General features: G+C 36.9%; 2 protein-coding genes across 5 annotated transcripts in view; one reads left to right on the top strand and one right to left on the bottom strand.

The window, feature by feature from the left end:
- Positions 1-1,977: 1,977 nt before the first annotated feature.
- LOC114454762 (casein kinase II subunit alpha'-like) lies at positions 1,978-15,868 on the top strand. Of its 2 annotated transcripts, none has more exons than XM_028435514.1 (13): positions 1,978-2,205; positions 7,497-7,867; positions 8,391-8,502; positions 9,290-9,391; positions 9,482-9,532; positions 9,741-9,800; positions 11,516-11,599; positions 11,754-11,864; positions 11,931-12,032; positions 12,573-12,673; positions 12,756-12,904; positions 14,712-14,799; positions 15,452-15,868. In XM_028435514.1, exons 2-12 carry the CDS (start codon positions 7,761-7,763, stop codon positions 14,783-14,785), a joined length of 1,053 nt encoding a protein of 350 aa, XP_028291315.1. In that variant the 5' UTR covers positions 1,978-2,205; positions 7,497-7,760; the 3' UTR covers positions 14,786-14,799; positions 15,452-15,868. The 2 variants fall into 2 exon arrangements, with proteins under 2 accessions (XP_028291315.1, XP_028291314.1); XM_028435513.1 differs by having other exon boundaries at positions 2,143-2,276.
- A 1,766-nt stretch (positions 15,869-17,634) lies between these two features.
- The window catches only part of kiaa0895l, a 9,389-nt gene continuing 5,550 nt past the window's right edge, over positions 17,635-21,473 (bottom strand). For all 3 annotated transcript variants that reach the window (XM_028435483.1, XM_028435493.1, XM_028435500.1), the window contains 3 exons: positions 21,125-21,430; positions 20,959-21,056; positions 17,635-19,196 (listed from right to left, as the gene is read on the bottom strand). In XM_028435483.1, the coding sequence (XP_028291284.1) occupies positions 19,029-19,196; positions 20,959-21,056; positions 21,125-21,430 (572 nt within the window). In that variant the 3' untranslated portion in view covers positions 17,635-19,028. The remainder of the gene's footprint in view (positions 19,197-20,958; positions 21,057-21,124; positions 21,431-21,473) is intronic.

The following is a 21,473-nucleotide window of genomic DNA, read 5'->3' as shown; positions in this document are numbered from 1 at the left end:
TTATTTTTGTTCTTTTATGTATTTATGTTGTCTCATTGTGCATTTTTTTTACGTTTTTGTGCATTTTTCTTGTTTTATTAAGTATTTCTGTTGTTCTTTTGTGTATTTATATGTTAATGAGTTTTTGTGGTATTTTTGTGCATTTTTTGCTGCCATTTTGTGCATTTACTTTTGCAACTTTTTCTCACCAATCTTAAAGATGTTGTTTTAGCCTGTGTGGCATTTTGCATCAGCAAATTTAACCCAGAATTGTCTTTCTGATAAGTGAATTAAAATAATCAAGATTTTTATCGTATATTGCCATTTTCAGAAAATATATTGAGATATGAATATTGGTCCATTTTGCCCAGCCCTACATTCAGCACATTGAAAAAATACCATAATTTTATGCTTAACCAATTGTATCCATCAAATTAGGAAAAGTCATGAAATATGAAGTTGAGTAATTATTTTTTTTTTTGCTTCATATTTCATGACTTCCTAATTTGATGAATACAATTGACTAAGCATGAAAACAACAATCGATGTGGTTCATTTGTGTCATTAATGTGCTCCCCAAATTAGAGAACATTTGGATGAAAAACTATTCAAGTTAAATTAGTTTTAATTTACAATTTTGTTCTGATGGTGGAGCAGAATAGGTCAGGGTTTCATTTATCAAGCGATTATTTATGTATTCAACAAATAAACAAAGTGCCTGACACAAAAACCTGGTCAACAATTTACTTAAAAACCATTTTGTGGAGGTAAATATCCCTGGGGTCAGATTGACCCCCATGAGTAAAATGTGTTAGTCATATTTGAGAATAATAGGAGAGTTAACCTTCCTATATACATTTACACTTTATAATGATAAACATTGAATGGGGTTGAATTGACCTCAGAGGAAAATCAATGCGTGCATTATGTGTCCATCACATTGAAAAAATATATTTTATGGCTTAATCAACTGTACCCATCAAATTAGGAAAATACATGAAATATGAAGCAAAAAAGGTCAACTATTATTTTTTTAATGATAAACATTGAATAGGGCCAAAATGACACCAAGGATAATAGGAGATTTAAGCTTTATACACATATACTCCAAATAATTAATTACTGTATCAATAATAGTTGGTCTTTAATTGGTTCGTAGAATTCCGAGGTGGAAATGGTACTCCTTCATTGGTTGAGAATTTTGGTTGAAATTGTTGACGACGTAATATGGCAAACAAACCTGAGCAGCCTTCTAGCATTTTCTGACATTTTACAGCTAAATATTAATCATATTTAGGGTGATACAACTAGTATTTATAGTTGCTTAAATATTTGGTGAGCACTGTCTGGGATTCGTCAAATATTTCCAAGTACCTGCTGCAAGGTGTTCTAGAACCCGGTGATGGGGTATCTAATTTAAAAAGTAGGAACAATTAATTGAATCTGGCAAATAATGGGCAAGATAAAGTGGTGAATGTGGTTAAATTGGCAAAGATAATCATGAAATATGGTGAAAAGAGGTTAAAAGTGACAATAAAGGGTCAGTATATGTGACATTAGGTGGAAAAGTGGTGGAAAAGGGTTTATAAATGCTGGAAATGTGTTGAAAGTGGAAAAAATGTGATGTAGAAGTGACAGAAATCAGAGTAATGGAGCAAAAATGTCTTAAAAGGAGCAAAAATATGGCAAGAAAAATTTAAGAAAGTAGAGTAACATATGGTGAGTTTGGTGTAGTTGCAGAAAATGTTAAAAAAAAAAAAAGCACAAATGGGCTCAAGTTTTTTGAAAGCATCTGGCGCCTCGCAAGCCCAAATGGGGTCCTGACCCCAAGGTTGAGAACCTGATTTAAAGGACGTTATAATGAACATAAAAACGTGAATTATTAATTAATAATGGTTTTATAGTATATATACACGTGTGTATGGTACATATGTTTTAATTTAATGAATAAATGAAAATGGCCGGGGTCGCGCTCATTCCACTACCGGGGTGTGTTCACTGCCCGCCGAACAGCTTCCGCTCTACAAGCCGCTGCTGGATGAACCTCCCGCGGCCTCCACCTCCTTCTCCGCCCGTTCACAGCGCCCAGCCGCCGGAGCGGAGAGCATCGCCGCCGCCCTCGGAGCTGTCGGAGCCGGTGGAGAGCCTCGCCCCGCCGCTAGAGAGCCGACAAACGGCCGCGGATGTCGGGCGGACCTGAGCGGAGCTCCGAGGTCTTCTGACGAGGTTAGCGCTAACGTTAGCATTATGTCGATTACAGCCACCAAAGACGTCTTAAACTGCTGGTTTTAAACACGGTAAATGTTTTGCCTCACTGTTTCACAATGATAATGTTTTAAATGACATATTTCACACTATTGATGGTTAAAACCAGGCTAAGTCGCTAGCTGTGCTAGCACTACTAGCATTAGGTGTGTCGATAGTGATTGGCTTACTTAGCAGACAGTTAGCTACGTATTAAGCGCTCTAATAATCTCATATGGGAATATTTAATATCATAGTCATTTTAGTCCATTTTTTGTATGTGTTAACAAAAGTCTTTGAACGCATCAAATATCGCATCGGTCAAATATCCTGAAAAATACACCCGTAAAACACAACGTACGGCCCAGCCAAACGAGTCATTTCTACATTATTGTGCCAGAGTTCGCACTTCTACGTGTACATAAAATACAAAATATGTAAGAAGCCGATAATATCCAAGCAATAAGTGACAGACATCAATCCCAACACGATCTTCACTTTAAATTTCCTAGATTCTGTGACTAATTTCTGTTTAATTCAGGGTTTAATTGGCATTAAAAATGACTGCAATCATCTAATATAAACACTGGAAAACTGTGAGCCCCAGCTAATATTTAACACGGCAAATTCCACCTTTAAAAATACCTATCTGAAAAAAATAAACATTTTAAGGTATTTCCTGGGTTATGGTTACAGCTAAAATAAAAGGGTTAGCGGGGTAGCTAAAAATAAATGAGCTAAAATAAAACTGACGGAACTTTAAGTCACGTGGTGCACCTATCACGTGATCTAAACTGGCCAATGAGGGGCGCTGCATACGGATCACTGTCGGTCAATTGACATGTATTACGTTCTGATAGCCACTGCCTTTTTATTTTTTCCTGCAGTATTGGATGCTCCAAATGGCCTCATTTGGCCCCCTGGCTATTACTTTGACACCTGTTTTAAGTGAATAACATCAGCGGTAACATTTGGACCCTCCCACTAAATAGCCAATGTTCACGGACTTCCAGATCATGTTCATATCACTTCGGTCGGTCTGAACCACATCTGCACGTCTACATGACATCCAAAATAAGTCGGCATCTGAACGTCATGTGATCACAACCTCATCTGATATGACGTTCAACGTAGCGATTTCACTTTTCACATAAAATTTAACCAACAAACCGTGTGTATGTGCTTCTGTTTATTACAAATCATTATTATCCACAGTCACTAACTACATATCCAGGTGTACTTCATTAATATTTTTTTATGCTCTGCAATCTTTTTAAGAAATAATTCATGTCGAGCTCCCACTGAGAAAGTCAACGTTGAGAAGACGTCTTTTTCGGATGTCGTTGGGTCAGGTTAATTTAACAAACGCACACACAAAAGGAACATACTAACATTACAATGCTCTCAAAAATAATGGTATTGTATGCTCTTACAGTGCAAAACAGTTATTAAACTGTTTAATGTTGTATTTTGTTATAGTGTTTCAGACAATTAATGTGGTAAACGTTTCAAATAACTGACAATGTACCTTTGAAAAATCATGTGAATTGAAAAGATTCACATTTGGCTTTGTTTTACGATTCAACAAACCTAGATGGTGGAAGTGCGCTTGAAAGCATCGGGTCAGGATTGAATCCAACGTGGGTCATCTTTCTTATTCCGTCTTCTTAGGACGTGTAGAATAAGTCGTTTTCGTACATCCAGACGACGTCCAAAAATGACGTTGTAAAAACGTTCACTCTGCACCTGCCAGAGACGTCTTCTCAACTTCAGGCCATCACGTCATTTCAACGTTGGTCTTCTCAGTGGCTGGGTTTGATTTATATGTGGAGGTTGCATGTTCTATAATCTTCAGGTTTACAGCATTGTAGTAGGAGCGTGACGATATCGCGATACGGCGATGTATCGCAATATTTTTCCACACGATCGATTATTGATATGCTCGCGCTGTTTTAAAATTTTTTTTACTTTTTTTTAAAAACTTTTTCTGCTTTTCACTAAAATGTACAGGTAGGTCTTCACAGAAATGTTGTCACTGTTGAAGGAACCAATATATTTTTTACTGGATTATTGCACAATGATGTCACTGGTAAAAAAAAAAAAAGACCCTAGTTTTTTTACAGAACACACTATATTGATTATATTTACATTGATATGTTGACACTTACAGTATTTACAGAAATGTTGCAATAAAATAGTCTCACTGTTCATCGGACACTTTTTCAATTTATTGTCTTTCAAAGATATAAAATAAAAATTGTATTTTTTCACTTAATCTTTTTTTTCTTCTTATGTCATAGATTATCGGAGATTGATTTCTGACCAATATATCGAAAATGGCAGTATAGTGAGAATCGTTATCGTGAGCTGTGTATTGTGTATCGTGGGGTACATTGTAGTGACCTTTGCATGGACATTAAAATGCTCTTTTTAATAAAATGTTTTAGGTGGTTTTAGGTGGTTTTATGTATTTTTATTAGTAGCTCAAAACATTTAAAAACAGCTGCTATGATTCTCTACAAACTATTTTCTGTGATTTCCTTCTTTTCCACACTGCCTTGTTTTCACCATCTTTTCTCCAACTTTATTTGACACAAAAACAAATATTTAAGCAAAGCTTCTGACATTTTTGTTGCACCGCCGTCTTTCCTCAATAATAAAGTCACGCCGATTAAGGCGACATTTACGACTAGGGATGCAGCGATATGACAATTCTTGGTCAAAACCGAAAATGAGAAAACCTACGGGCAAAAACCTAAACACCAAAAAAACATATTATTGAAATTATTAGTCCCATTGCATTTATGGGTATAGATGTACACAAACCTCACTAAAATTAAAACATTGCAATTGTATACATTGATATTAATGTTTCAAAGAATAAATCAATTAAAAATATGAAAATATTTATTGAGCAATGACATTCCAACAGTGCACAAAATAAAGAAATAATAAAAACAAGACGTTTAACTGAGTTTAACATAATTGCTGCTCTGTCTCAAACTCTGCTCAGAAAGTACAGTGGCTGTATTTTCAGTGCATCACTAGAGTTTAGTTTCCTCACTTTTGGTTTTGACGCATCGCTATTTATTTAATGGTTGGAATGACATCAACTTGTGCTGGTTTTAAACTGGTTCACACAGTGAAGTCCAAGAAACAAATTTGAATGACTTCAGGAGAACGATTAACACCAGCAGATTAGGGCTGGGTATCGCCCGGTACCTCACGATACGATATATCACAATATATTTTTTTTGCCCGCGATAACAATATCGCGATACAGTGATAATCGATATCTTGCGCGAAATTTCATCATGATATTTGTGTCACCTAAGAAACTCAGAATTTATATACTGCACTGAATCCATTTCACAGGAATTACAAAACACTGTCAATCAGTTTCACATGAACTAGTCACATGACTTGTGTTATGTTTAAGTCTTTAAGGGAAGACTGATGTAAAATAATGGTTCACCAAAATATTGGTAATGATGTTTGTGCAAATTAACTTTACATCATTAAAAACAAAATTAATGCAGAAAATAGTAATTTCTAGGGATGTAACGATTTACTCAACTCCCGATTCGATTCACGATACTGGGTTTACGATACGATTCTCTCACGATTTATTTTACAAAATGGGACTGTAGACAAATTTTCCTTTATTTCTTGGGGGGGAAAATACTGTACAATTTTTGTTTTATATTTCTTTGTCAAAAGAATCCTTTGATAAACTATTCAAAACAATGCAATTTAACTAAAAATAAATCTTGAATGAAATAAATAAAGGAATAATACAAATGAAGAAGCCTAATAATTTAAATTCTGGTTCTATAGTAAACAATGCAAAACTGCATAACAGTTATTTTTCTTTTTAAAAGTGTAACTGAAAATGTATTTTGTGCCATAACAATTGTATTAAAAAAAAACAAAAAAAAACAGTCATTGCACTGTATTTACATCAGATATTTGTTTGGACCAGCAGAGGGCGCTGGTCACCCAGTGGTTGGTTGGCATGCAGATATTATTGCAGTGAAGAAGAGATGCTATGCTACCAGACAGAGCTAATAGAAAAACGTGACTTTTACAGATGTTCACGTAATATTACAGGTATTCTTTCTGTGCTAAAGGGGAAGGAATCATTTATGAACATGTTTTAGAGTAGAAGGCGGCCAGAAAGAAAGTAGTAGCAGATTCCGCCCACCGCCAACACTTTTAGACGAGAAGGATTTATAGCGCCCACTGCTGTTTAAAAAAGTACTGCGATTCAATTTTCAGAGCATCGATGTGAACAGTGATACCTATGAATCAATTTTTAACTGCCTTACGATTAATCGTTACATCCCTAGTCGTTTCAGTGCTAGTATTATCAACTTCTCTGTAAACATGGACACATATCAGTGCGGAATGAACTTGTTTTATGAAAACTGGAAAATTTCACAGCATATGAAAAATAAACATTACAGTCAGTGCATTACCTTGATGGTCTCAATCACAACAACACGCAACTTTTCCCACAGATCTTCTGTAGCTCTGATGAGATGTTAACACACTCTGAGCAGGTGAAGCTGCTGCTGTACACGAGAAACAGACAGAGTTTCAGAGGCACATTAAAGTTAAGCAGGCACTGGTGGACTCTGTGTTTAGGGGTCACTGATGATTTGCTTTGTTTTTTGGCAGTTTAATGGGGTTTCAGGTGGTTTAGGAGCCAAGACGGGAGGAGGAGAGCGGCGTGCCTAATAAGCGCTCCCCAGAAACACATATTCCAAATAAAAAAAGGTTCTCACTAATAACATACAATCTGCGTGTTGCTTTTAAACCAACTTTGATTTTAGTTCAACATGGCTTTAGTGCAACTTAACTGAGGTATATGCCTAACACCCCTAATTTACAGCAACTTGGATTTTCATCTCTCCGTTTAATTTTGATATTAACTCTGCGTGTTGCTTTTAAACCAACTTTGATTTTAGTTCAACATGGCTTTAGTGCAACTTAACTGAGGTATATGCCTAACACCCCTAATTTACAGCAACTTGGATTTTCATCTCTCCGTTTAATTTTGATATTAACTGGGTAGAATATCGCAATATATCATGGTATCGCGATATCGTATTGTGATACGTATCATATTGCAACATCTTTGCCAATACTCACCCTGCTTTTAAGCCAATATTGACACTTTAAACCCTTTTTGCCACCAAACAGAAGTGAAATCAATATTAAGTGTGGATGTAATATTGCGTTGGGATTCTAACCCACATCTCTTCCTACAGCTGGCGGCTTTTCATCCCGTCTTATCCACTGCACTGCTCAAAGGCTTCACCCGCTCCGTCATAGTCGCCCTGTCGCTGTGCACCGCGGCGGCACCGAAAACACCCCTCGCCTTTCCTCACAGGGCACGAACGCCCCAGGCCCATGAAAAGGACGGCGCCGCCATCCTAAAGCCACGCCCCCAGGAGAGCCAGTGTCCCGCCTTCCGGTACCAAGCCAACGAGTGCTCAGCAGAAGGCGTCAGACACGGCGCCGCAGAGCCAGCGATGCCCGGATCCACGCCAGCCAGCAGTAAGGCTCGGGTTTACACCGACGTGAACACGCAGAAGAACCGCGAGTACTGGGACTATGACGCACACGTGCCAAACTGGAGGTACGTTTAGATATGTACGTTTGGATGCGTATGGTTAGATATGTACGTTGTGATTCGTACGTTAGATACGTTTGGATGCGTACGGTTAGATATGTACAGTTGGACACGTACTTTGAAAGCAAAATCCTTTATTATTATTATTATTATATTTAAAGACCAGGTGGCATGGGCTTACAAATCAGGTAATGCTCATCATTTTATGTTGAGTTATAATTATATTACTTTATTCAAGTTTTATTCGTCACTGCAAAATAATGAATTTGAGTTGTTTTGCTTGAATTTGGACAGAAATGAATCTTTTCACTTGTTTAAATATGTTTAAAATAGTCTTTATGTATTGGGAGGTCAAAACAAATGTTTATAAACTGTATTTTTTTAATGCATGTATTTTTTAACGTGTAAAACGTTGCATTAAAGTGTATATTAATTTACAGGAATGATGGATTAAAAAGACAATATAGCTGTTGTTCATTCAGCATGTTTGATTGTAATGTTTAATTGTATTTATTTTATTTTTTTCTAGTAATCAGGACAACTACCAACTGGTGCGAAAGCTGGGCAGAGGAAAGTACAGTGAAGTGTTCGAGGCCATAAATGTGACCAACAACGAAAAGGTGGTGGTGAAAATCCTCAAGGTGAGAAAAACTTCAATTACAATTACCAGCATTTTTTTTTTTTCCAATTACAACTATTGTTTTTCATCTAAAAGGTAATTCCAATTACCTTATAATATATAATGTATATTATTATTATTATTATTATTATAATATAATAATAATCTGAGTCAGAATAATCTACATCAGTTCAATTTAAATCGACTTTTTAATTGGAGCTCACACATGGTTTTAAATTACATGTTTATTTTGACAGAAATTTTAGTTTGTTTTGTTTTTTATTATTATTATGTATAATGTATTAAATATTATTTTTAAAAAATGAATAAAAACAGAATTTGAAAAAAAATTAAATGGATTTTACAATATGGTGTAAAACATGAAAGTGATGGTTTACTCCGTCATAGAGATTTTTTATTTTATTTTTCACAAATTCCTGCACAGCCGTGAGATTGATGAGCGCTACAAGATGACTTTTGTTGTAATTTAATTAAATTAATTTTAATTGGTGCTATGTAAATAAAGTTGAATTGAAGTACACAGTGCATTATTTGAACGTTATGAGCAAAATTTGACGTATTCAACAGTTTGCTACATTTTCTAGTGAGTGAAGTCTTGTCCTCTCAAATTAGGGGTTTGAATTTTTTTTTTTGTTTCAAAGTGTAAAAAAAAAAAAAGAATCGGAGCCCTGAGAATTGGTTGAAATGTTTCTTTGCCCTTTTTTCCTCATATCGTTTGGACCAGAAAAATGTTGTAAAGTAATATTATGACCGTTTTTAGCTCTACACTGTGGTTTTCCATCCTTCAGCCTGTGAAGAAGAAGAAGATCAAGCGAGAAATCAAGATCCTGGAGAACCTGCGAGGAGGAACCAACATCATCCGCCTGGTGGACACGGTCAAAGACCCGGTGGTGAGGCTGGTGGTGTTTGGCGTGCATGTGTTTGAATAATCCTGCCATGCTTGTAACCTCCACCTTCCTCTGTGTGCTTTTATGTTCCAGTCCAGGACTCCAGCGCTTGTCTTTGAGTGCATCAATAACACAGACTTTAAGGTAAAAACATCTGGCTGTTGCACATTCACCACTAGCATCATCATCATCCACGTCCATCAATTAACATGTACATGCGTAACCCTGCAGTGCACGTGATTCATCCCCAACCTTTAACGTGTGTGTGTGTGTCTGTGTGTCTGTGTGTGTGTGTGTGTCTGTGTGTGTGTGTGTGTCTGTGTGTGTGTCTGTGTGTGTGTCTTCTTCACAGGAGCTTTACCAGAAGCTGACAGACTACGACATAAGATTCTACATGTACGAGCTCCTCAAGGTCAGATCAACAAAGCCAGGATTAATTTATCTGTCACAGACTGAACACAAAGCTCCACATTCACAACATTTAAGTTGTTTTATTGTATTTGCCAATTGAAAATTGCCAAATATATTGTTGTCGTAGGAGTTATTATTATTATTCTTCTGTAGCTAATTTGTCGTGGAACTTTCCCTTGGCTATTAATGCAGCACTAATGACGCATATCTTTCCATATCTCTATGAATATTTATCGTAGAAGTTTGATGCTTACATTTCTGCAAAGCTCATCTCAAGTAGAATATTTTATTTTGTAGGACCGTAGCTGTATGACCTACCAGTAAAAAGGTTGCCAGGGGTCAAAGTTCGTGACGCATGCCATAATAAAAAATACATATAACTCTAATATACAAAGTTTAAACAGCCTCATATTTGATACACATGAAAATTACCCATCATGCCTTGTGTTCTCAGATGGCGCCACGTTTAGTTGCGTCCGATGCTAGCAGCTCTAGCGGAAAGACGATTTGTTGTGTTAACTTGTTGGATGGATCTTATAAGATGGGAGCTGATGGAGGAAAAACATTCTGTGATCAGTGGGAGGGGCCTATGATGTCACTGGAAAATTCTTCGCCATCACATCTAAATGCTTTATTTTGGCTATTTTTCAATGGATTTGCATCAAATTCACTGAGTGATTTTTAACTGGTTTTTCCTTTCATGCTGGGTTTTTTTTCGACTGGCGCCATTTAGCACGCCATAATAGAAAAAACCTGCTATAACTGTCATATACAACGTTAAAAAAGCCTCATATTTGATACACATGATGACTTTCCAGCCCTAAACAAGAATCAATGTGAATATATATATATACACTTTTCCCCTATAACTTGGCCACAAACTGAGATACGGTGCTCAGACTGGTACCATTGAACATTTCCTTTCAATGTGTGACCATGACCTTCACTTAAAGTCAAGGTCAGTCTTCTGTTTTTCCTGCATTATTACTTTCAATTTAATTAGTAAAAAAAAAGAACATTAAGGGACATTACTCAACAACAAAATACACACAATGTTGTTCACATGAACATTTTTTTACAATTCAGAAATGTGTGCTTTTAACCAGTTTTGTGATTTTTTTTTTTTTTTTTGACAAATTTTGCAAAATCAGTTTTCAATTGCCAAATATGTATTTATTCTTTAGTTTGTTCTGAGGAGTGGAGGCGAGGCACAGAGTAGTTTGTGTGAGAGGCAGTTAGGGAAGAAATAAGGAAAGTAAACACTGATAGCTAGCATCATAGCACTAAATAATCTTTGAAATATAACTAAATCCATGTTGTCTAAAACCTATGGAAGCCCTTTTTTGCCGCTAAAAACTTAGATTTAGACTGTAACATGTTGCAAAAGCATTTGAAGTGGAAATAAAGGTGAAAAAAAAGTAGAATTAAGATGAATAATATGAACAGGTTAAAGGATCTGAAATTATTTAAATAAGGTTGGAAAAAAAACAAAGAAAGTTGAATAAGTTCACAAAGTTGAAAAATGTTAAGATTATAGGTAATGACGCCACTATTTCTGAATTTGTGGCTGTATATGTTTTTTTTTTTTTCACCTTAATAAATCAAGCGTTTCTGATGAAGCTCAACGTCTGGCTACAAAAATGCTAATTCAATCCTGTGAATGTGATTAAGTGAATAGTTCTTTGTGTTTTTCCCTCCATGTTTACCATGACTCAGGCTCTGGACTACTGCCACAGCATGGGCATCATGCACAGAGACGTGAAACCTCACAATGTGATGATCGACCACCAGATGAGGAAGGTGCTGCTCCTCTCCCTCATTTTTTGGTGTTTTTTTATTCTCATGTTTAAAGTTCTCAGGATTAAAGCCTTTTTTTCATGTAAAGTGTCCAATAATCTTCATTTAAAGTGACTTTTTTGAGTTGTTTTCACACTCTGAGTTGTTTGTGTCCCAGCTGCGTCTCATTGACTGGGGTTTGGCTGAATTCTACCATCCCGCTCAGGAATACAACGTCAGGGTGGCCTCGCGTTACTTCAAAGGACCCGAGCTGCTGGTGGACTATCAGGTTTGTTAGCGTCTGTCTCTCTCTCTGTGGCTGCTCGGCTCTTCTTCAGCTCTTCCTCTTCTTCAGATGTACGACTACAGCCTGGACATGTGGAGCCTGGGCTGCATGTTGGCCAGCATGATTTTCCTCAAGGAGCCGTTTTTCCACGGCCAGGACAACTACGACCAGGTGAGGACGGGAAGACAAGGATCCGTGTGCTTATTTATAAATACTAAAAAAAAGCATATTCATCGCACCATTTTCTGTGATTAATTGCGATTAATCGCATTATTTTACTTAAGACTGCGCGAGCGCGGCCTCTGCGAGCAAACACAGCGGTCACCAAGAGCGCAAACGGTGTGAGTACCGCAAGCAAACACTGCGGTCCTCACGCACTGGGTACCACGAGTAAACGGCGTTTTAAACAAGTTAAAGTGAAACATTTTATTTTTTTTATTTTATAGTGTACATTGTTTGAATGTCTAATGCTAAATGAAGCATTAATATAAATTTATACAATTACAATATTTTATTTTTAGTGAAGTTGGTTTTTACCCATAAAAGCAATGGGAATAATAATTATAATATTCTTTTGGTTTTTGCCACAAATTTTCATTTCCATGCATCCCGATATATTATATCACATTAATTAATGATAATGATTGTTGACTAATCATTGCAGCCCTAATATAAACAGATTAAATGTATGTTATCTATGTCTGTTTGCAGCTGGTTCGCATCGCGAAAGTCCTGGGCACAGACGAACTGTTCGGTTACCTGCACAAATACCACATAGAACTGGACACGCGCTTCAAAGACCTGCTGGGACAGTGAGTCCAACGTTCACCCACCATCAGCCTTATTATCTTTATTATGATATTATTATTGACCGTAAACGCTACTGTTCCTAAGGCAGACCAGGAAGCGCTGGGAGCAGTTCATCCAGTCTGAGAACCAGCACCTGGTCAGTCCTGAAGCTCTGGACCTGCTGGACAAGCTGCTGCGTTATGACCACCAGCAGAGGCTGACAGCAGCAGAGGCCATGCAGCATCCATACTTCTGTGAGTTCATCCTCCTCCTGTTGGTTTTGTACACTAGTACAGTGCCCGTCATATGTATTCATATTGACAATAACAGGAGTTCCACAGTCTGGATTGGTCATTTCAAATTGGTTGTAAATTAGTTTTGGAATGACCAAACTACTCCAAAATTACAGATGCACACACTCGGGGTTTACGCAAGCCGTTGACAAAGTTTCAGGTCGATCAGACACTTCGTCAGGGAGATATTTGCTCCACAAACAAACACACACGCACACAGACGTTCCTTGCTTTTATAGATAGATATCTTTGGATTCATCATTTATTCCAGATATATTCCCATCCTTAGGTTAAAATAAAGTTTTTGATCACTTTACTTTTATTAAACATTCTGAAATCATACCAAACATGTTAAATAGTGTTAATAATCAACTACAGTTATTTCTGTTTTTTCCAGCATATATATATATATATGTGTATATATATATATATATATATATATATATATATATATATTTATTTTAAGTGTGCGGCCAATGCGGTGGAGTGCTGTGTATTTTTCAGTCAGGCACATGTGTGTCTAGTGAAGGCGGGCCCAGGACACAGATTATTACTGACCGCCCCCCCACAGCAGAATAACTGAACTCTAACACTGAACATTACCGTGAACTGAACATTCAGAAACGAGCGGAGGAAAATGGCCGTGGGGCAGAGCAGAAGTCATACACCTGTTCAATATTTGTTTTTATTTTCTATGCCTTAAATAAAAATCAATCAAGTTCATAACGTCAAATACTTTTTCTCTATAACTTGGCCACAAACTGAGATCAAGTGCTCAGATTGGTACCATTGAACAACATTTCCTTTCAATGTGTGACCTTGACCTTTGCTCAAGGTCATATTTAAGGGAAAGGTCAGTCTTCTGTTTTTCCTGTTTTATTACTTTCAATTTCATTAGTAAAAAGAACAACTTGTCAACAAATCCAGATCCAGGTTTTCATTTTTGCCATTTTTTTCAAATTGCCTTGTGGCTGAGTGAATACAGGTCCTAGTTATTATAATTATAACGTTGTTTTCATAATGTTGCCCCTTTAACAAATGAAACTTAAAGTAGCTTAGTTGGACCTTGTGTGGGAACCTCTAGAATAGTGCCAGCTACCGTGGGAAATCTTTGAGTTTTAAAGAACTTTCCTGGGCAGCGTGGAGTAGGAGTGTGACGATGTGTCGCATGATCGATTATCAATATGCTTGCGATTTTTTATTACATTTCTTTTTTTTTCAAAAACTTTTTCTGCTTTTTCACTAAAATGTGCAGGTAATTCTTCTCAGAAATGTTGTCACTGTTTGTTGAAGAAACAATATATTGTTTACTGTAATATTTCACTATAATGATGTCACTGGTAAGAAAGACCCTATTTATTGTTTACATAAAGCACTATTGGAGATACTTATTATATTTACATTGGTTTGTTGACACTTATTTACAGAAATGTTGGACTAAAATAGTGTCACTGTTCATAGGACACTTTTTATATTTATTTTCTTTTAGAGATAGAAAATAAAAATTGTATTTTTCACTTAATCTTTTTTTTTTCTTATGTCAGATTATTGTAGATTGATTTCTGACCAATATATCGATAATCGCAGTATCGTCATATCGTGAGATATGAGCTTTGTTTCACATCGTATCGTGAGGTACCCAGAGGTTCCCACACCTAGCGCGGAAACGGTGTTAATGCTGTGAAATAAAGACTTAAAAAGACTCAATCCCATTGGATCAGCCATATTGTCACGAGCACAGGTAATGGTTGTTGTGTCTGTGTCTCAGATCCTGTGGTGAAGGAACAGACCAACGCCAACACAGATGGTACAAAGGCAATAAGCAGCTCCAATGCAACATGATAACCAGAGAACAGGTACACACACACACACACACACATTATTTTAATATTTACTCACATAATTTAAAAAAGCAGGTAGAACAGGAGCTGAAACAGGACTTCCTCTAACAGTCATTATACATGTGAATTATTAAAGTAAATATCAGGATTTAATGTTTTTTTCTTATTGTCATTTTGTGTATTTTTGTTGTCTTTTTGTGTTATTTGGAGTAGTTTAGTGTGTATTTACTTTAGTTTCCTGCACTGTTGTAAATCTGTTTAACGTATTCTTGCTTTTGTCTTTTGTATTTTTCTGTCTTTTTGTAAAGTTTTGCTGTTTTCTGTCTTTTTATTGTCCTTTTGTGTGTTTTTCTAATCATTTTTGTTTTGTATATTTTTCCACTTATTTGTAGTCATCATGCATATTTTTGTTGTTTTCTGTTTTTTTGACATTTTGTTTTTTAGAGTTTATCTGTTTTTTTTTTATTAGTTGTTTTGTACATTTTTCATGTATTTGTAGTCGTTTTGTGTATTTTTGTTGCCTTTATGTATCTTTCTCTTATTTTGTGTGTTTTTTGAGTCATTTTGTGTGTTTTTTGAGTCATTTTGTGTGTTTTTCTGTCATTTTGTGTGTTTTTTGGAATCACACACACACACTAATGGTTGTTTTGTGTATTTTTTTCCTTAGGAAGAATCTTTGTTACCTCAACTTGTGACCTTTTAGCGGCAGAACCTTCTGCCTCCACATGAACAGCCATACTGGAGCAAGATGTCATATTAGCCACACACACACACACACACACACACACAGATTCTACTTCTCCCATCTACGAGGCCCTGAAGTGTGCGCTGCTTTGGTCCGAGTCACAGACGAATGGATCTGTACCTGGATCTGTCTGTCTCTCCCTCTCCTCACCTTCTTCCTTCCCCTCCCCCATCACCCCTCCCTCCCTCCTGTTTTTAATGGTTGCTAAGCGACCGTTGGACGGACGTGAACAGGTCAGTGCGACGCTGTGACCTGAGAGCCTGTTCCAGGTCTGTTTTCTGCTCCTCGGATAGATCAAAGTTATATTGAAAGAGAATAAACTGTTTTTATTTAAAGGCATGACTTTGACTCTCAATCTGTTGATGTGACATCATTAAAGCTGCTCTCCCATTGGCTCGTCTGTGAGTGACACTCATCACTCCCTTCAATGGAAACGTTTCAAACTTGTTTTGGTTCTGAGGATTTAAAAATGCTCAGTTTGTTACAAAAAGGGTCACATGATCAACATTTAGAAAAATGACCAATCAGAGCATTAACACAGGAAACAAAGAGTTTTTTTTTTGTGATTTTATTTGTTATTTTTGTCGTCGTCCTATGCATATTTGGATTCATTTGGTATATTTTAATTTTGTATATTATTCTCTTGTGTGTTTTTCTGTTATTTTTGTTTATTTTCAGAGATATCGTGTGTTTTGGAGTCGTTTTGTGAATGTTTATTTTTCCATTTTTTATTTATTTACGTATGCTTGTGGTTTTGTTGTAGTTTTGTAAATTTCTCTCATTTCACATGTTTTTGGAGTAAATTGTTTTTTTTTTTTGTGTGTTTTAAAAATCAGTCTTTTTGTTGATTTGGAGTCAATTTATTAATATTTTTTTACTTCCATACTACTTGTCTCATTATGTTTTTTGCAGTAAAATAGTTTTTGTGTTCCAGAAGTCGCTTTTGTGTGTTTTTATTGTCATCCCTTCTGAGTCAATTTAGTCTCTTTTTAAGTGATTTTGTGTATTTTTCTGTTGTTTTTGGAGTCGTGTTATTTTTATTTTCTGTTCATGTTTAAAGAATAATTTGTGTGACTTCATTTTATTTATTTATTTTGTTTCTGTGTTTTTGTAGTCGTGTGTTCTTGGAGTAAATTTTGTGTATATTTCTCATTTTGTGTTTTTGTTGTTTTAGGAACCGTTTCCTTGTCTATATTTTTCTCTTTTTTGTTTATTTTGTATTTTACTTGTCAAATTTGTGTATTTTTGTTGTGTTTTGGAGTCATTTTAGTTGTATGCTCTTATTCTGTATATTTATGTTGTGGGTTTTGTATATTTTCCTCATGTTGTGTGTTTTTATTGTAAATAAGTGTAATTTTGATATATTTTGTAGTTATTTTTCAGTTGTCTTGTGTGTTTCTGGAGTAAATTTTGTGTATTTTTGTGCTTTAAAAACAGATGGCGTGGTGTGGATACATTTTAATAAATACTAAGGAAATTTAAGGCCTTTCCTAAACATTAAACAGTTGTGCAGCAGTCGTGTGTTTAAAAAGGTGAAACTGTTCTAATCAGATGAACTAAGGCAGTCAAACACATAAGAAAAAGAAGTACAATAAGCTGTAACTGTGATGACTGCACACATCAAAGGCACCACACGCCCCATTCCTCCAACATCAAAGAGGACGCGTGTCATTTAGAAACGTCCACTATGAAGACAATACTGTCACTGAGAGAATATTATTTACAGCTGAGGACGATATGACGACACCTGTGTTACAAAGTGTCTACAGCAGGCATGGATTACAGCTGGGCCACAAAAATCAAAGTCAGAAATGCTGCACAAAGTTCCAAAAAACACATAAAAACTATAGATGAGTACACAAAATAACAATAAAATGTCAGAAAAAAAGAAACTAAATGAACTGGAGAAAATTACACAAAATAAATAAAAATGGACAAAATTAGTCAAAACACAAAATGACTAAAAAATCACACAGAACAACAAAATAACAATTATATAAAATACATGAAAAATACATGGATTAAAGAAAAAAACTACAAAAAATGAATAAAAATAGACAAAATGAGCCAAGAACACTAAACAAAACAAAATGCACAAAATGAGTTAAAAAAAAAACTAAATGAAAGGGAAAAACCCACAAATTGATTTAACAAGTTTGGATGAACAACGGCCGGGTCCGCGGAACGTCTACGCACCGAATAGCACTTCCACGTTCCTGAGAATTCAGTCAAATGATTCTGTTCCAGAGTAAAAAAGTGGGGCCCCCTGGTACATTACTGAGTAATAGGCCCCATTCATATATTGGTATGTGTTGATAATTCGGTACCACCAACTGTCACAATATTTGACTCACAAATAAATGAGAAGAAAACTTTAATGGAAATTGCTGAAATGGGGGGACGGGGTGATGCAAGGCATAATCATAATCTACATTGATTTACCTTTGAAACGATATATCACACGACTATGTTCCCATACAGTAAATGTGGAAAATACCGGAAGTGGGGGGTGGGCCCCTGGGTCCCCTTTTTAAAAAAAACAAGGCTCTGAGTGTCTCATCACATTCATAGAGTATTCATACCAAACTACATTCCGATCTAACGAGAACTAATGGAGGAGTAGTCATTTGAAAAATGGGGAATACCAATAACTAAATGGGCCCTATTTATATATTGGTATGTGACAATGATTTAGTACCACCAACCGTCGTAATATTTGACCTACAAATAAATGACAAACTGACTTTTTTTTCTTTTGGGGCCCCAAATCGAAAATGGGGCTCTGAGCGTTGATGCATACACATCCCTAGATGATAGCGACTACATTTCAGCCTGATCTGTTGATGAATAACAGAGGAGTAGTGATTTTAACTAGTGTACACAGCAACAACAACAACAAAGTGAGGTTGTTTTGAGTTCGATAGCTCAGCCTAACAAACGTTAGAACAATTACCTCCAAAGACATAAAACCGTGTGAAATGTCAGGAACACAAAAAGAACAAAAACACAGGAACTCTTTGTGGTTTCCTGTTAATAAAGCTTTGCTGTGATGTATCATGTGACCCTCAGATCAGATCCAATCACGTTTGTGGCCTTGCTGTTATAAAAGTTGTGTAATGTGTAGATTAAAGAGATAAATTATATTTCTCCTGCTCCAACATTTTCTGTGTTCAGTGTGAAACTCATCCACGTTTCTCATGTTTCAGGAGCTGAAGTCACACCTAAAGTCAGAGTTTAAGACAATGACGTGAGGCAGTGGCACTTAAGGTATAAAACGATCGTGTCCTCAGTCGGTTGTCCTTGGTGGCTTTTATTTTGAAAGAATCTAAGGCATTTAAAATAATAATGTGTAAAAAAAAACAGTAAAGCTGATACCAGAACATTCAGTTTGCTCTAAGCGTTACAGTACACGGTGCATAAATAAACGGCATTGTGTGTGTGTGTGTGTGGGGGGGGGTGACCATGCATCAGACAGCAGTGAGGGGGGCGTGGCCTGTCTTTATTCTGAGGGCAGCAGCAGGTCCAGCTCCTTCTGGTCCAACTCATTCACCTCTACGATGTGGTCCAGGTGCTGCAGGTAACGCTGCTCGTCTCTCATGAAGTGAGGGATTCTGGTCCTGGACAGTGACGCCAGGGGGCGGAGCCTATCCACATCCTCATAAGACACCTGAGGAGGAGGAGGAGGAGGAGGAGGAGAAGAAGGAGGAGGAGGAGGAGGAGGAGGAGGAGGAGGAGGAGGAGGAGGAGGAGGAGGGAGGGAAGAAAGAAAGAAATATTGATTAAATAAAAGTAGCTGCTTTTCCCAGTTTGTCCACTGGGGGTCGCACACTTTCAGAAATAGAACCAAAGGCCATTGAGTGATTTAGTGTCATTTATTAGGGCCCAAGCACAACAGTGCGTAGGACCCTATTGTAATGCACCTAGTTTTTATTATTATTGTTTTATTTACGGCGAAATTATCGCATTTTTGAAATTTAAATGCATATTTTGAGGGACCTGCACATGTAAATGGCAAAATGACTCAATAGCGCCCCCTTGAAAATTGCATTTTCTCCCAGTTGGGACTGAAGACATCATCACTGTGGAACTGAATTGTGGAACAGAATTCGTCAGTGTACTGAAGAACTATTACTTCAGTACACTGAACTATTACTTCAGTACACTGAGGATTTCCCTGATCTGGATAAATACTGTTATTTCTTTCTACCACACCAGGATTCTCACCAGGAGTTTTTCACCACATGGAGGATCACGTGGTGCATGAACGACCACGAAGCTTATGGTAGTTATTAAGAGTTTGCTAAAAAAAAAAATGAGTTATGGTTTAACCCAACCATCATTCATAGTCATAGCGCCACCTACTGGTAAAAGGTAATCATAGACATTATATTTACACAGAACATTGCAGGAAAGTTTGTGATATAATCCTTGAAAATGATCAGCTACGTCTCAACACTTTAACATTTCTGCCACGCCCTGACGTACAACACACCTCAACGTGTGCCACGCCCTGACGTACAACACACCTCAACGTGTGCCACGCCCTGACATACAACACACCTCAACGTGTGCCACGCCCTGACGTACAACACACCTCAACGTGTGCCTAGTCCTGACATGTGTGATGGTTCGTTCATCGCCGCTTACAGCTTTAATTAGTTACATTTTTTTTTAAAGCTCATTTTGTTTAATTTTGTGTATTTTAAGATCTTTTTTGTATAAAATCTATGTGTGTGTATTTGTTTTGGTCATTTTTTGTGTATTTTGAGATCATATTTTGTATTTATCAAGTCATGTTGTGTATTTTTCTGTAATTTTGTGTATTTCTGAAGTCATTTAGTGTATGTTAAGATCATTTTGTCTATTTTTGGAGTAATTTTGGGTTTGTTTGGTCATTATGGAGTAATTTTGTGTATTTTAAGATCATTTTGTGTATTTTTTTAGTTGTTTTGTGTATTTTTGGTCATTATGGAGTCATTTTGTGTGTTTTGGACTTTTTAGTGTATTTTTATGTCCTTTTGTGAATTTTTGGAGTCATTTTGTGTATTTAAAATTTATTTTGTGTATTTGTTTTGGATGCCTTTAGTGTATTTTTCTCTAATTTTTGATTTTGTGTAATTTAAGATTATATTATGTGTTTTAGAGTCATTTTGTGTATTTTTTTGGGTCATTTATTCATATTTTTCTGTCATTTCGTGTAATTTAATTTAATTTTGTGTATTTCTGAAGTAATTTTGTGGGTTTTTTTAGTCATGATGTGTATCCTGTTGTGTAGTCGTACACGTACACTTACTTACTGTTCATTTTACACGCACGCACGCACGCACACACGCACACACACACACACACACACACACACACGCACACGCACACACACACACACACACACACACACACACACACACACACACACACACACACACACACACCTTTCCTAAGGAGGTTAACATCTTGAAGTCGATGGTGTGTCGATGCCGTAGAATCCTTAGGATCCCGTCCAGATAAACCTGATCTTTACTGAAACATCCTGAGGAAGAACAGACGCTAGCGTTAGCCAGGCCTGGGCCAGGGGGCGTGGCCTGTGTGTGTGCGTACCGGGCAGCGAGGTGTCGCTCTGGCCCCTCTTGGCCCTGAGGCAGTACTCCCAGCGTACGTGGGGGTCGTTTACAAAGCGCTGTATGTGGTTGAACAGTTTGCTGAAGCTCATGGTGCGAGCGTAGAACACTGTGTAATAGAGCAGAGCTGCTCTCCATAGATACGGCTGCTTCCTCAGTAGAACGCTGTGGAGGCTGGCAAGGCCCTCCTCCGTAGGGTTGGCCGGCTTCAGATTAAAACGCTTCCTGCCCTCGGCCCCAGACCAAGGTTGGAGACCATTGTTCACCCCCCTCAGGTAGTGGGTGCCTAGGGACAGAGAGCATAGATATACAACACACAGAGACACTTT

This window comes from Gouania willdenowi, chromosome 3 (genome assembly GCF_900634775.1).
Source record: "Gouania willdenowi chromosome 3, fGouWil2.1, whole genome shotgun sequence".
Lineage (NCBI taxonomy): Eukaryota > Metazoa > Chordata > Actinopteri > Blenniiformes > Gobiesocidae > Gouania > Gouania willdenowi.
Note: the sequence above shows the minus strand (reverse complement) of the source record. Positions and strands in the feature narration are given on the sequence as shown.

Excerpts from the sequence above, each read along its gene's own strand:
- LOC114454762 (XM_028435514.1), top strand. The coding sequence starts at position 7,761 with ATGCCCGGATCCACGCCAGCCAGCAGTAAGGCTCGGGTTTACACCGAC. Across the intron at positions 9,801-11,515 it reads ACATGTACGAGCTCCTCAAG|GCTCTGGACTACTGCCACAG; the intron begins GTCAGATCAACA and ends ACCATGACTCAG. Across the intron at positions 12,674-12,755 it reads TTCAAAGACCTGCTGGGACA|GCAGACCAGGAAGCGCTGGG; the intron begins GTGAGTCCAACG and ends ACTGTTCCTAAG.